This window comes from Populus alba, chromosome 1 (genome assembly GCF_005239225.2).
Source record: "Populus alba chromosome 1, ASM523922v2, whole genome shotgun sequence".
Taxonomy (NCBI): domain Eukaryota; kingdom Viridiplantae; phylum Streptophyta; class Magnoliopsida; order Malpighiales; family Salicaceae; genus Populus; species Populus alba.
The window spans coordinates 5,824,578-5,840,941 of NC_133284.1; the positions used below are offsets into that span (position 1 = coordinate 5,824,578).

At 34.3% G+C, this 16,364-nt stretch overlaps 2 protein-coding genes across 2 annotated transcripts; both read left to right on the top strand.

Annotated features, from left to right (window-relative positions):
- Positions 1 to 214: 214 nt before the first annotated feature.
- On the top strand, positions 215 to 4,471 carry LOC118043007 (glucose-6-phosphate 1-dehydrogenase, chloroplastic-like). Its single transcript, XM_035050792.2, is given in 11 exon segments — positions 215 to 562; positions 1,030 to 1,268; positions 1,394 to 1,488; positions 1,602 to 1,716; positions 2,570 to 2,587; positions 2,589 to 2,779; positions 2,863 to 3,012; positions 3,104 to 3,224; positions 3,312 to 3,541; positions 3,665 to 3,865; positions 3,978 to 4,471. Coding segments are annotated over 11 exon segments (1,806 nt in total). The 5' UTR covers positions 215 to 366; the 3' UTR covers positions 4,228 to 4,471.
- A 10,000-nt stretch (positions 4,472 to 14,471) lies between these two features.
- Positions 14,472 to 16,035, top strand: LOC118043024 (transcription factor TCP20). Its single transcript, XM_035050816.2, has 2 exons — positions 14,472 to 15,632; positions 15,751 to 16,035. The coding sequence occupies exon 1, from the start codon at positions 14,570 to 14,572 to the stop codon at positions 15,476 to 15,478; it is 909 nt and encodes a 302-aa protein (XP_034906707.1). The 5' UTR covers positions 14,472 to 14,569; the 3' UTR covers positions 15,479 to 15,632; positions 15,751 to 16,035.
- The last annotated feature ends 329 nt before the right edge of the window (positions 16,036 to 16,364 follow it).

Sequence of the window (16,364 nt, forward strand, 5' to 3'; positions counted from 1 at the left end):
TTAATTTAAAAAAATTTACTTATAATTTTATAATCTAATATAATTTTTTTTTGTTAGAAAAACAAGAATCCCTATGTTTTAAAAGAAGTAATTAATTTAACTTTCTTCTCCGTTTATCTCTCTCTATAAAAAAGAAACAGAAACAAGACAGGTGTTGTTTTGGCGAAGACACAAAGAGCAGTCCTTTATCGGAGATCTCAAGGGCCTTACGCCCTTTCCCTGTAACCCCTCGACGTTTCCCGAAGTTTGTTTTAGGCCCCAGTCATCACCATCACCAACTCCCTCAAAACCCATCTCTTTGATTCTTCCAAAACACACTGACTCTTTTAAAACAGAAAGCTGAGAAACTGTTATCTTTCTAAAAACATGGCTACCCTTTATTCGACGACATGTCGTTCCATTTCATATTCTCTAACACCATCTTCTTCTTCACTATCAATTAATGGGCAGAATCATCAACGACTAAACTTCTCTTCTTGTATTGCTAAAAGGGTTTTACCTGCTAAGGTCTCTTTTCATTCTCGAAGAAATTTTCATTTAAATGTGGTTCTCATGCAAGATGGTTAGTCCTTTTAGTTTTATTGTTCTCATTTCTTTTTTCTGAGATAGATGATTTTTTTTTTCATTTGTTTGTATGAACTTGTTTAGCTGAGTTTATTTGTTATTGACAAAAATGTTTGGTTAAACTGTCTACATGCTACCGTTTTTGTGCTTTTTGATTTGCCGAATGTTATGGTTTGTCTTCTGTTTTAATTTGCTTTGAAAAATCCACAAGATGCCCTTTGATCTGTATAGCTTCAGTTGTAGATAAGTTCTGTTTTTTTAATATCTTCTTCTAGAAACTGAAAAACAATAATAGAAGCCCGAGAAAAGTTTTCCAGCTTTTTTTAATATTTCGCAGTCGCAAGTTAAAAAACAACATTTTTTGAGATTATTACTTTGGTCAGTTTTTTTTTTTTTTTTTTTAATTGAAAAAATGAATATCTATGCTCTCTTGTTTGTTCTTATTTGAATGGTAACTCATTGTAGGTGCAGTGGCCACTCCAGTGACCCCAGTTGAAAATGAGACTCCTTTTAAGAAATTGAAAGATGGGTTGTTGTCTTCAGTTCCATCAACTAAGGAAATTAAAGAAGCAGCTACTTTTGATGTAAATAAAGATGAGTCGACTGTCAGCATCACTGTGGTTGGAGCATTCTAGGTGACCTTGCTAAGAAAAAAGATATTTCCTGCACTTTTTGCTCTTTATTATGAGGGTTGTCTCCCGGAGGTTCGATTTTTCTGTTATCCGTGTACACTTGAAAGCTTGATTTCAATGATTGATTGTTTTTAAAGTCTTCTTCTTCCGTTTATGATCATATTCATATTTTAAGTTGTGAAGTTATTTGGTTGCAGCATTTTACTATCTTTGGTTATGCTCGGAGCAAGATGACTGATGCTGAACTTAGAAACATGGTTAGCAAGACCCTTACTTGCAGAATTGATAAGAGGTGATTTTAGTCCTTTCCTTTTTGGCCACGACGCGAAGCTTACATGTTATAAATGCCTGTGATTTATTTGGAGGTTGGGACGTGATATGTATTTGCTGCTTCTGGATTTTCAGGGAGAACTGTGATGAAAAGATGGACCAATTTCTTAAGAGATGTTTCTACCATTCTGGTCAATACGGTTCTCAGCAAAACTTTGCTGAGTTAGACAAGAAGCTGAAAGAACATGAGGTAACGGTGATCTGGCCTAGCATTGTAACAGAATTGAATATCTCTATTAGTAGTGGATAACTTATTGGTGTTTGGCATGTAAAATGAACATTTAACAAAATTCTTATTTCCATTTTTGGTTTGTGGATCAAAGTGAGGGTTTTGTTGATAATAATATCACTTTTGACTATGAGTTAATTCAACATTATGCCCTATTGTTATCTGTAGACATTCTTAGTAAGGTGCATAAACTGTGCTGAATGGGTGGTAGGGAGGTTTTACACTTAAGATATTTTATGCCAATACCCGGATTGCGTGCATCGTAGCTTGTGGTAAGTGCACACTGCTGTATCACTTAGCATATTCTTGGATCACTATTTTGGTGTTACCATTTACCATTTCCAGGCTGATTGAAAGAGTTTTCGATGTAATTACAGGTATAATTGTTGGGGAGATGTGTTTAGGAATCACATGCAGTATTGCAGTGCATGAGTGAAGTATTTGGTCATTAATGTATGGGTCATATGATTTGTACAACCAGTCACTATAACTATGGATGTGGCAATTGTTCATGCAAATTGGTGGCATGTTCATATTGCAAGGATTTAGCACCATTCTATTATCATTTTCATGATTTCACTTTTAAATTGTAATTATCATTGTTCTGTACTATTTTCAGTTGCTGGTGAACTATGCAGCAACTGAGATACGATTAGTATTTTATCTGTTGGTTAGAATATCATAGAATGCCTTGCTTTTTCTATATGATTAAGATAACTAGAATGGGGGTTCCTTACAATTTTCTATGAAAGGTTCTACTATTTGAGCATTTATATAATCTGATTATGTTTGATAATGAATTTGCATGTTGCAGGGTGCGAGAGTTTCTAATCTATCGCCTCTTCTATCTATCAATTCCTCCTAATATATTTATAGATGCGGTAAAATGTGCAAGCTCGTCAGCTTCATCTGGTATTGGCTGGACCAGGGTCATTGTTGAGAAACCCTTTGGCCGAGATTCAGATTCCTCGGCTGCTTTGACAAAAGCTCTCAAGCAATACCTTGATGAAGATCAAATATTCAGGTAGAAGATTTCTAAACTTAATCAGCTTTTATCGAGGAAATTGGAGCACGATCTGATCAGATGGATATTCCTTTTATTTTCAGGATAGACCACTATCTGGGAAAGGAGCTTGTGGAAAACCTATCTGTTCTGCGCTTCTCTAATCTCATTTTTGAACCCTTGTGGTCAAGGCAGTATATCAGAAACGTACAGTTGATATTCTCTGAAGATTTTGGCACTGAAGGACGTGGAGGGTACTTTGCATTCTGAGATGAGAATACAGCTTACAGTTCTACATTCTATTTAACAGCTTATGGCTAAATTATTTTAATTGGTTTAAATTAGGTACTTTGACAATTACGGAATAATACGAGACATAATGCAGAACCATCTGCTTCAAATACTAGCCCTCTTTGCGATGGAAACACCTGTCAGTTTGGATGCAGAAGACATCAGAAACGAAAAGGTTATTGTTACTTGCATGAATGTGGGATTTTAGAAAGTTATTTGTTTTCTTTATTCTCAATTATATATTATTGCTTACTGATTGCAGGTCAAAGTTTTACGATCAATGAGGCCTTTACAACTGGACGATGTTGTTGTTGGGCAGTACAAGAGTCACACAAAAGGAGGGGTTACTTACCCAGCATACACTGATGACAACACTGTGCCAAAAGGCAGCTTAACTCCAACATTTGCTGCAGCCGCTCTCTTCATAGACAATGCAAGATGGGATGGAGTGCCTTTTCTAATGAAAGCTGGCAAAGCATTACATAATAAGAGGTGAGCATTACATACTGCACTGATAACAAAATGTAACAGGTTGTTAGATGCATGCAACTAACCTGTTCTCTCAGGACCGGGTGATAGGTTATATAATACATGCAATTTACTTATTTTTGTCAGTGCCGAGATAAGGGTACAGTTCAGGCATGTGCCTGGCAACTTATACAACCGGAATTTTGGAACGGATCTTGATCGGGCTACAAACGAGCTTGTTATTCGAGTGCAACCAGATGAAGCTATCTATCTGAAGATCAATAACAAGGTTCCTGGATTGGGAATGAGATTGGACCGGAGCAATCTACATCTTCACTACGCAGCAAGGTAAAATTTAAGACCATTTGAATCATATACATGAAAAGACTTATTTATATGCAACAAGGCCTATTTAACACAATTGCCTTGATTGCAAATCAACTTGGTGTGCTCATTGTAGATATTCAAAAGAGATTCCAGATGCATACGAGAGGCTTCTGCTGGATGCAATTGAAGGCGAAAGGAGACTGTTTATCAGGAGTGATGAACTGGATGCAGCTTGGGCACTCTTCACTCCTGTTCTCAAGGAGCTTGAAGAGAAGAAGATCATCCCCGAATATTATCCTTATGGTAGTCGGGGCCCTGTTGGGGCTCACTATCTTGCAGCAAGATACAAAGTCAGATGGGGCGACCTTGGTATAGAGCAATAACTCACGGGGAGGTTTTGACACTTGTAGCGTAGCGGGATAAGAAGAGCATATCGCTTTGTGATTTTGCTGTCATTTGTTAGGGTGCTGAAAATAATTTTCCTTATCTCCGTGGGTTACGAAAGAGCTCTTGTATTGAACTCGTGGGATACAAGGAGCATGCCAGTTACTGGTATAAGCAAGCAGAATTTATCATTGAAGAAAAGGAATATCCTTCCTTTTGTGATTTGAATCATCACTTTTTTTTCTTGCGTTGCCATGTATTGTTTGTTCTTCAAGAAAAAAAAAAAAAACAATACACATTGATTGAATTCCCAATATTATATGCTACTGCTAAATCAATAACCATTTATATCAATAAATGAAAAAAAAAATTATTGTCAACAATAATTAAAGATGAATTTGGAAAAATTAATAAATAAATGTTGATTAAGATATTTAATTTTTGATATAGATTATTTATCTGGTTATGTTTAATGATTTTTTTTATTAATTTTTTATTTAATAATAATAGAAATAGATGTATACTTGAAATTGATTGAATAAAATTAAAGTAAAAAAAATATTATGTAATGTTGCATATATTAGAAAAAAAAAATATTATATTTCAAAACACAGTTATAAATTTAATTATATTTAATAATATTGTTTATTAAAAATAATGTTTCATTTTATAAAACAACAATAAAAAATGCATAAAAAAGCGATTTAATAAAATTAAAGAAACAAATTGAAGTAAGGTTTGCACAAAAAAAATGTCTTCTAAGATTAGAAAAAGATAAAATTAAAAGTGTATTTATAAAATAAATTAAATCATATCTTTTTAGAAAACAAAAGATCCAGAGCGTGTGTTTTGCATGGGTGGCTAGTGCATATAGGGGTTTTTTTTTAAGTTAAATAAATATTCTAAAAATCAGAAAAGAAGTTATATTGATTTATTATTTTTTAAAAAATTCATATTAAAAAAGTATCAATGTAAAAGAATAAAATTAGAATAAAAAAATTAGGCGTTGTTGGGTTTAGCAAACTAGAACCAATCACCTAACCTATTTTTTGAAAGTGCCCACACTCATGGGTCCTTATTTTTTTAATTTTGAAAATAGGGTGGGAGACATGTCATACGCCCTATAATTTTTTTTGAAAAAAAAATAAAAACATGCAACACATCACCCACTTTTCTCTCGATTTTGATTACTGTGGTGGTCGGAAAAATTAAGATTGATGGATTTTTTAACTTGAAAATTTATTTTTGACTAACACCTATAAATCATTTTAAACACCTTTGTAAGCTAGTATATAAACTCATTCAACCCAAAAATCCACCAAAAAACCCAAAATCAACTCAAAATAAAATAAAAAAACTCTCAAACTCATATCTATCATCTCAAGGAAACTTATGGGCAAATAACAGATAGGATAAACTCCCAATGAAACATATTAACATCAAAATTGATTTTTTTTGTATGGATAGAATTGGCATCAACCGAGATTTTATCTCTCAATTGCTAGGTGGTTTATAAAAATTTTATTTTAAAAATTAGGGATCGAAATTTTATGATTTGAATAATTTAACCAGAGTAAACTTAGTTTAAAAATTTTAGTTCTGTTCTATTATGCAGGATTACAAAAGATTATACAACATTGATGTTTTGGTAATAGCTTAACCAACAAACCAGGGTAAGTGGCATTGTTTTGCTGATAGGGTGGAAGCTCAGGGAAAGTCTGGTGGTTTATGGCTTTTGTGTGTGTGTGTGTGGGGGGGGGGGGGTATCCTAACGGTCTTTCGCTATTTTATACATACTTTAATGGATGATGGCAGAGGTTCATCATGGATATGTACTGTTGTTTATATGAATCCAAAAGATTAGTTGAAGGAGTGTTTTGAGGAGATTGGGTTGTTAGCCAACTCTATAGCTTCCCTCTGGTTAATGATAGGGGATCTCAGTGAAATTATTTTGATTTCAGAGGAAGTAGGGGGGGGCACCAGCTAATGTGAGGAAATGTCTTCGTTTTGGTAAATGGGTACAAAATTGCGGATTAATTGATCTTGACAGTGTATAGAAGAGTTTATGAACGTCTGGACAGAGGGTTTGGTAATCATGCTTGGAGATTGAAGTTTTCTGAAGCTTATGTTAAAGTACTGCCTCGAGTTAAGTCAGACCACCACCCAATTCTTGTAGAGTTGAATAGAACAAACAAGAGGATGCAAATTTCCAGTGGACCTTTTCGGTTTGAAGCAGCGTGGGCCACTTAAGAAAATTTTGCAGAGTTCTTAAGAGAAAATTGGCAAAATGATCGAGGTTTGACATCTTCACTAAACATGATGACAGTTAAGTGAAAGGGATTGAACATAAGAGTTTCTGGTAACATCTTTGTACGTAAACAAAAGGTGTTAGCTCAACTTGGAGGAATACAAAGAGTCTTGTCTAATGGAGGTAATCAGTATCTGTATAAGCTAGACATAAACTTACAGAGAGAAGATATAATCCTATTCTTTCCCAGGGGAAGATCTTTTGGTTCCAAAAGTCTAGATGCCAATGGATTGCATTTCAAGATAAAAATTCAGCAACATGGGTCCCGACATCTCCCATTTATGCTTCGCAGATGACATGTTATATACTAAAGCTAGTGAAGTACAGATGGAACTTGTGTTGCATTGTTTTAAGTTGTTCGATCGGTGATTCTTCTGGACAGAAGGTGAGTATTGCAAAGACAAAGATTTATTTCTCCAAGGATGTCTCCTCCATGTTAGAACGAGCCATTAGTCATAAAAGTGGTTTTGCTAAAACGGATGACCTTGAAAAATATTTGGGAGTCCCTCTCTTGCATCGAAGAATTAATGAGCATACTTATTCCTCTATTATTGAGAACATGTAGCGGAAGCTGACAGGTTGGAGGTCTAATAATTTATCACTAGCAAGGAGACTAACCTTGCGTGAGTAAAAACGAGCAACGGTATCGTTGTATCCTATGCAATCTTCCCTTATCCCGAAATCAGTCTGTTCAGATATTGAGAGAATTTGTATGGATTTCATATGGGATCCCTCAAGCACAGGCTAAAGGCAAAGACTCTCCACTATGAAAAACAATCTGTAAAATCTGGCCTCAAGTAGTTGATGGAGTTTTGTGGTCTACAGGCAAAGGGCCAGAAATGCGGTTTTGGATGGATTTGGACCGTAATATCAAACTGCAGTGCAAGTGATTTAAGAGGATTCGAGAGATTGTTCTATGGGACTGTACTTTGTGGATTTCTAGTAATCAAATGGAAGCGGGAATTCTTCGCTCATTTATTACCCGTGCAGATGCAGGTGCTGATGATAATGGCTAGCTACCCTCCTCCATCTAATGACAAATGAGAGTAGAGTGCATAGACGTTATGCTGAGGATCCATATATATTGTCAGCGTTGCCAGTTTGAGATGGAATCTGTTCTTCATGTTCTGAGGGACTGTCCACTTCCACAGAATGTATGGAATGTTATTATTAAACCAAGTGACAGAGAAGCTTTGTCCTCTACAGGTTTTATCCCATGGCTAATAAGTAATCTCTCATCCACTGCTTCTATTCCATGGCTAATTATGTTTGGGGTCGTGCCTTGGTTCTTATGGAAATGGAGAAGTAGAGGAGTTTTTGGAGGAGATGCCAGTTTACATTCCACTCCGTTAAATGCCATCAAAAACCCTGCTGCTCGCATCCATTTTAGCAATGAGTCTGTCTTAAATGTAGTGGTCGCGAAGCAAGCTGCACTTACTGGTTGGAACCCCCCAAGGTGCTGCTGGAACGGGAGGACTTCTTCGAGACAACTATGGAACTCATTTATCTTTTCTCAATTTAGAAAAAACTTATTTTCTGGGATCATGTATCCTTTTCAATCTAGGAAAACGTACCGTTATGTTTGTATAATCTGCATATGTTGATATGAATGGAATGAAGAATGCTGTCTCTTTTTTTCTTTTTCTTTTTCAATTTTAGCATTCTCACAATGAGTGATAATAATGGAGACGGAGATTTGGAAATCCTTCAGTTTTGGTGTTTGTTCTTGTGGGATTGATTTTCATGGCAGCACAGTTAAAGCAGAATTTGGCGTTGTTGTAAACCCATGCATGTACCCCTGATAAGTGCATCGCTGCTTGCAAAAAAATTCTCAAGGAAAAGTTTATTAGCGCTGCCAGCCACAAAGGGAAAGGGCGTATTTGTTTTGGCTGAAAATTGAGAGTGCTTTAGCTTTTAGGAATTGACGTTGCAAGGGCAATGAAAAAAATAACAATCTCAAAGTTTACTACTCTTTTTTTCTTATAATAATTGTCAGTGTTATCCTATACTTCTACTTATGAAATATTCGTGAGGGCTCTTCCTTCCTCTCTTGCATCCATTTACTTGTAGAATCTTCATTTGGATAATGAAAAATGATTGGATGGTTATCATCTAAAATTATATATTTCTCCATGTTTTAAAATCAAAATGAATATCATAATTAATTTTATAATTATCTATTAATATTTTGGTTAAAATATCAAAAACTCTTCACCAATTATTTTATTATTATTATATTTAAAGGGTTAGGATTTAGTTGTAAGCTTTAGTATTCAAGTAGTACAAAAACTACATTTATAGAGTATACCTTTAGATATTAAAGAACATAAATAAATATAAAAAGGCGATAATCTGAATTTTGCCTAGAAAAACAATCAGAATAATAAAAATACAATTTATCTTAGATAGATACAATAAGGATTGACACGTCTTTTTTTTTTTATACAACTAGTCTCTTTACCCAAACTCTACAAACCATAGATTTCTAAGTAACCTTAATCAGTGATGGAGCCACGATGGGTTTTCTAAGGGGGCAATTGCCCCCTTTAATTATATATATATTATATATATATATATATATCTATTTTATATTATTATTTTATATATATCTATTAGAATTTAATATAATAACTTATACAAGTTTTTATGTTTTTTTATTAATTTTATTAATTGATCCAAGCTTTTCTTTTTAAAAAAAAAATTATTGTTTCTCCCTCTATAAAATTTCTCTTCAAAGTTCCTAAACTATTAATTTGAGTTATGTCCGTTAATCTTTTATACTTTTATGATTGATGGTTGGGGGTGTGTGATTTTATGTGAGTTTCCTTTCTGTTTTTCTATTTATTTCATTTGTGGTCGGTTGGATCTAATTTTAGTTTTATTTAACGTTGCTTAATATGTTTCTTCGCTGGATTAGTTATTAAAAAATGTTAGAGCTTATGTCGGGGGTGGCCGTGGATAAAAAAATTTATGATAATTTATGATTTGTTAAATTAATATGTATATGGATAATATTATATAAGATGCATATGATTGAAATGAGTTTTGTAAATTAATATGTATTTTGTTATGAATTTCACATGAAAAATGATGGTGATCAACTTACTAGTAGATTAAAAATATAAAGTATGTGAACAACTCAAAAAAATTAAAGACACAAGTAACAGAAATTGTTGCTAATAACATTTCACTAGTCCCTGGAAGATTTAGAAATAGATGAATGAAAAGTTTAATCAATATATATTGAAGAGAGGACATATCTTTAATAAAATTAAGAATAAAATTCATTATAAAGCAATTTTAAATATAAAAACCCTCGAAAAAAGAATAATTTATAATGTAATTTGTTTTTATTTTAAAAATATTCTTAAATTAATTTTACTTAACACGAGTTAGTATTCTGGGATGTATTTCAAATTGATTTCTCTATATATAAAATTCATGTCTATATAATATATAATAGTATCAATATTTGTTAATAATTTGCCCCCTCATTTAAATTTTTTTGGCTCCGCCACTGACCTTAATATTAGATAACAATTCCTAAATTTAATGATAATTTAATAGTTATACCTAAAACTTCTTTTTTTCAATAATATTATCATTTTTAAGAGGTATTTTAGAGCGCGATTTTCGATACCGATATCATCTCGTGACACATGGAGAATGAAAAATAATTGGATGAATACATATGCTTGGTACGCAATTAGGACACACTTTAAAGTTGTTTTGTTCGCTTCCTCCAATCCAACGTAGATCATATCGATTATGTTACGAGGGTATTGTCCCATATGGAATCATCACGGTGGTTGCAATGTCTAAGCCACTTGGGATTAAACGTGAGGTGCTTATAGACGTTTTTTTGTTTTGTTTGTGTGTGTAACATACATGTCTATCTTTAATGCTATATATAATTTGGTTCATGAGGCCGTCTAATTCATTTCAGGAGACAAGTAAAAGAGAGATAAAAAAAAGGTGAGTGTAGTTTCTTCCACCGCCCCCTTTTCAACGTGCCAACAAAAATCTGAGGTTGTCCTCATAGAGCCTTTACATTTTCCACACACATGACATGGGGAGGGAAAAGATGTTAAACGATCCATACCCTAGAACTAATTTCCTTATCCTAAATTCAAGGCTTCTGTAACTAGGAGGTAGGAAAGACAACGAGGCTTGATAGACTGTCACTATTTAATTAAAATTTATGTTGTTCTGCACGTGATCTTAAGGCCCTCGCCTAGCTAGGATACACGGAGACCGAAAATAGTCAAATAGGGTTCAGCACCGGTAATGAAGACGATGAATTTTAACAAGCTAACCAAAAAAATAAAAGGGAGGCCGGGGGGGTCGCTACTTTATTTCTTCTTGTGAATTGGTTGAGGAGGAAGTTGAGATATGCAAATCACCGCAAACTTCAGTAGACCAGCGTAAAAGCAAGAAACTTGACTAACAAAAGACCAGCCACCATAGTATCAAGTTTGAGATCTGCTATGACTTGTGTCATCAATTAGCAAGAAGTTTTTCTAAGGAGGCGATGGACAAATGGTCAAGGTTTGGTTGGTTTTCTTGGTTCTCAAAGGTATTTGATTGATGGCACCGTTCTGATTCACAAAGATAAAGCTTTGTTCAAAGGGATTTTAGAGCTGGTTCATGAGTTATGAAAGAAACATCTTGAAACCTACTAAAGTTGAGATAAAAGCTTTGAAGTTAAGTGAATTTGGTGATATGTCGATAGCTAACTTTTGAAGGCTTGTCCTATATGTTCCCAATATGGGCAGCAGATATGGTAAAAACACCGCATGCACCAAAACTTTAATCATGGCCTACCCCATTATCATCAATCATCATCTGCTTGCTCTTCTACCTGCGGAAGTCTATCTTACAGCTGCGATGTGATTGACATATGCACTCGCTTTCAAGCTTCAAAATCACGTCCGGAGGCAATTTCAGGAAGGTAAAATAATTCCCCTCACGAAGCGTGGGCAGGTAATTGAAAGACACGATATATATATATATATATATATATATATATATATATATAGAGAGAGAGAGAGAGAGAGAGAGACACAAACACACACACACACATTCCCCTCTCTTAATGATGGGTAATTCTCCATTCCTTAATTACATGGGAGCTTTTTGCATGAATATCTTAAGATGATATGGTATTGGTTGTGGTTAAATGATACCTCCCTCCCACAAGAAGAATGGCATTCCATATAATTAGGGTAATATAAACTTCTGTGTCAAAATACATTCCTTAGTACGTACTAGCTATTTTTTATGCATTATTAGATTTTCATATATATAGGTAATTTAAAATTAAGAGATTTAATTCAGTTAACTTTTTTTAAATTACCATTTACTTTTAATGTAAATTCAGTTTTTAGAATGCAAAATAAAATCTTTTGTGAGGCCAAAGCAATTACACCTTATTATTAGGGATAATCATGGGTGCCCGCCAATTGTTTCTTGATATTTATATACTAACAATTATTAATCAGGTAAAAAATCCAGATATTTATAAAATATCTATTTGGTTTCAGGTATATAATGAGTATTTATTATCTACTATTATTTATTAATCAATAAAAAATAAAATAGTTAATATATATGCTCGCGCTTAAGCGCTCGTGTGTGTTTTATGTTAATAATAAGATATGTATACATATCATATTGTATTAAAAAAATCTAAATATTATACAAATATATATTTCAAATTAAGTTCGGGTGGAATTTAGGCTAAGTTTAACAATATTTATACTCTATTTATTATCTATTAAGTAAAAAAAAATACTTGTTTATTCAGGTCAGGCGACAACAATACCCACCGCATCTGGATTAAATTTCCATCTATCCTTGATTAATATTTCCGCACTCCTTACTTAGCTGCATCACATGAACACGCGTTGATAATGTCAACAAAGTGATTGCATTTGTAATGACATTATTGAATGGAGTTTTATTGTTAATTATGGAATGTCAATATCATTGGGCCACAATGGACTCTAGCATGGTTTTGAAAAGGAACGATCCTAGTTTTTCGAATGGTTTTTTCAAAATTATTTTTCAATCAATCAGATAATTAAGTTAAATTGTTTGTTTGTTCTTCTTTTCTTTAGAAAATGATTTTATAAAACATTTCTATTGAGAATATAGATCATAAATCATCAACTTAAAAACAAAACTCTTATTTCCAGACCTCCTGTATGAACTTCTAAGCAGCAGACGAGTCTCCGAGCTCGTTAAATCGGAGAGGAACAGTCTCTAATCCCACGCATACACACTGCATAAGCAATCATGCTGGCTTGTCAGGAAGATGGAACTTTCTGCAGAGCCCATGTTTCATGATTGGCTCCAAAAGCTGAAGAATTGAAGGGCCCACTGCAGTTGCTTGATCAAGAGAATTGAACTGTATGCAACTCCTGGATTCAACAAGTACCCACTCATCACCTCCAATAGAAACTCGGCCATGACAAAACCATCTCTCATGTCCAGAAGAGAACATGTGAACTGTTGTCTTCACTCTTTATTTCTCCTACCAGAAGAGAAAAAACTCGGTGCTTTCACACATGCACACAGCTAGCCCACTAGTGGACTTGACTAGCAGAAGATTAATTTCTCTTATTCGAGGCACAATTGACGCTCTGATTGTCATAAGTCCAACCCTAACATTGTGTCCTCGACAAGAATGCAGAACATGACGACAATAACATGGTGAAATTGCCAATCCGAGTGAAATCATACTTTGACATTCTTTTTCTTATAAGATATTTCAGATCAGCAGCTTGTATATACTGAAGTAGATCATAGTATTCTGAAAAAGGCTTTTATTTTGCGATGAGTGATCATCTATCAATATTAATGAACAAAAAAACTCAAATTGAAAAACACACAGAAAGCATACTGCTTCGCTTCCATCCCCTTTGACGTTCTTCTGGCATGTTTTTTTTTTTTTTTTTCCAGTTCATTGCCTTTTCATTTCATGTGACTTCGTTGAAATACGTTTTGTATTGCTATAAATCGCTGTGTGGTGTACAGAAAGCGTAGCTGCTATGAGAAAGACACGCTTCCTTTACGTACTCTCTTGAAAGCTAACTAGTTTTTCTTTTTTTTCTTTTTTTCTAAGATAAAATGTTAATTTTATAGGAAAAACTTGACCCTTTGCGCTCATTGCTAGCTACTGTGGTCACTCTAAGAACTTGAGTCATCCTCATTATAACATCTGTTTTATTTTATTTTTGAAAGATTTTTCACCAAAACTAAATCAATCTTCTCAGTGAGTAAAAAAATAAGTCACGCGTATCGAAATTAAGGGATTTACAAGGATTTACTCCTTGTCACTTAACTTTGGGTTTAAACTCTCATGTGTTTAGTATTATTTTTAGTAATCAAAAGTTTTTTTTTTTTTTTTAAATGTGTCGAACTATTTTTTTTAGATTTTTATTTTAATTTTTATATTAACATTTCAAAAGCATAAAAAATAATAATTTAATATATTTTTTTAATGTTAAACACACCTAAATACAATTCTAAACACAAAAACATAAAAAAAACTTCTAGTGGCTTAATTAAATCTTAACCAGCAACAAGAAGCAGATACTTAGTGCCTGCCATGTGCGTTGTGTAAAACCAGTGAAATGTAGTCGTATTGAAGTTGACAAGCATAACAACAACCTTATATAGATATGTATATATTAAGATATGTTAATTGATTAGGAAAATAGTGATAACTTTCGGATCATATAACATCTTTCATCCTTAAGAACATAATATTTTAGCTGATGAACATTAAATTTACCGACTAATAAAAGATATGGCTCGGTCAAATGACAGAGAAAGGCGGTTGCCTTAATCATTCAGTAGTAACTTTAAGCCGAAACTTTTTGACAAAAAAAATTCGATAAGGTTGGAAATTTCAATCTTTGAAGATGGAGACAAATTTATTGACAGATGAGATTGAAAGGACAAGAAAGTATATGCCCTTTTGAGGTCGCCTTCTTCAATCAAAGAGGCTCCTAGTTTCCTCTGTTCCCATGGAACCTAAGGGCCCAAATCATCATCAACTACAGGTGCCCTCTTTCTTGAATCCTCCACAAAAAGCAAGCATGTCAGAGAACAACATCAACAACCATAACAAGCAGCCTGCTGAGGTCAAAGATTTCCAAATTATGATTGAAAACAGAGATCATAACAAGAAGCAATTAGCACCAAAGAGAAGCTCCAACAAGGACAGGCACAAGAAAGTGGATGGTAGAGGAAGGAGGATAAGGATGCCAGCTCTTTGTGCGGCGAGGATTTTTCAACTGACAAGAGAACTGGGGAATAAATCTGATGGAGAAACAATTCAGTGGTTGTTGCAACAAGCAGAGCCATCGATTATTGCTGCGACTGGTACTGGGACTTTTCCTGCTTCAGCTCTTGCAGTTGCAGGGGCCTCTGTTTCAGAACAGGGGAACTCTGTTTCAACAGGATTGCATACAAAAATGGAAGGGTTGGGACCCGCTGTTGTTGGGTCCAGAGATAGGACTAACTGGACCATGATGAATACTAATTTAGGAAGATCTAATGTGGCAAGTGGGGTCTGGCCCTCTGTTGGCGGGGTTGGGTCAGGGTTTGTTCCAAATTCTGGTCAGTCAACATCGAATTTTGGAAATGAAAACTCCACTACTTTACCAAAGTATGGGTTCCATGGGGCTGAGTTGCCAAATATTAACATGGGATTAATGAGTTTTTACTCCATGTTTAGTGGCACTAACCAGCAATTCCCAGGATTGGAGCTTGGACTTTCACAGGATGGGCAAAGTGGGATGTTCAATCCTCAAGCTTTGAATCCCTTTTGCCAGCAGATGGTGCAGGGCCGTGGTGTCTTAAATTCGTTGAATCAAGAACAGCAGCAAGAGCAACCTCCTGATAAAGATGATTCCCAAGGATCAAGGCAGTAGAAATATGAGATAGGGGAGTTTCTAATGGATGAAAATCTATTAGAAATCAGTAGAATTAATGGTAAAGCGTATAGTTCCATATTCTCCTGCCTCTGAGGACAAGAAATGAGAGCAAGACTTCATCAGCAGACTCATCTAAGTTTTGCTAAAACAGGTGCTTTTCTGTCTTTTTTTCTGTCTTTAGTTCTGTAAGTGAAGATAGCATATTTACTCCTTTTCTCATTTAGCTGTAACAATAAATAATACCACTACTTCTAATTTGTCATTTGCAGGTTGAAATTTGAAGATTACATTTGAGTTTGTTTCACATAGAGTATTGGGGGAGTGTTGTGTCAGAAATATTTTTGCCACTGCATGATCAAAAGAAAAATACTTTTGCTACTGTTAGACCTATATGTTTCTGTATTTCCTTGCCTATCTTTTCAAGTTCTGATATTTCAATGAAAAATACAATTGAATGGTTCATTGCCCTGCTTAACAACAGATACATTTCTTGAGTTTCCGCCAAGAACTCTGAAGAATCTTGTTAAATCAAGTTCTCTGGTTTCTTTAGCTCACTATTATTTCTTTCCTGTATTGATCACAACTGAAATGGCGAGACCGAGTGGGCAGCATGTAGCTGGTTGGGTGGTATGTTTCCATGCTTGAAACTCCTTTGAGCTATCCCTTCAAGTTATTTTATCTTTAGTATTAAGATAGAAATTTTGAGCTTCATTGTCCGCAGCATCGCATGGCTACGATTTATATATTTCTATTTTGAGCAAAGGGGTGAGTTTCCAATCTTTAGCATAGATCTTTCATGGCAGTACAGTCTTAAATGATTTAATATTCAGGTAGAATGCACATTTTCTTGCAAGACACTTTGTCCCTACTGCAAAAATCTGCT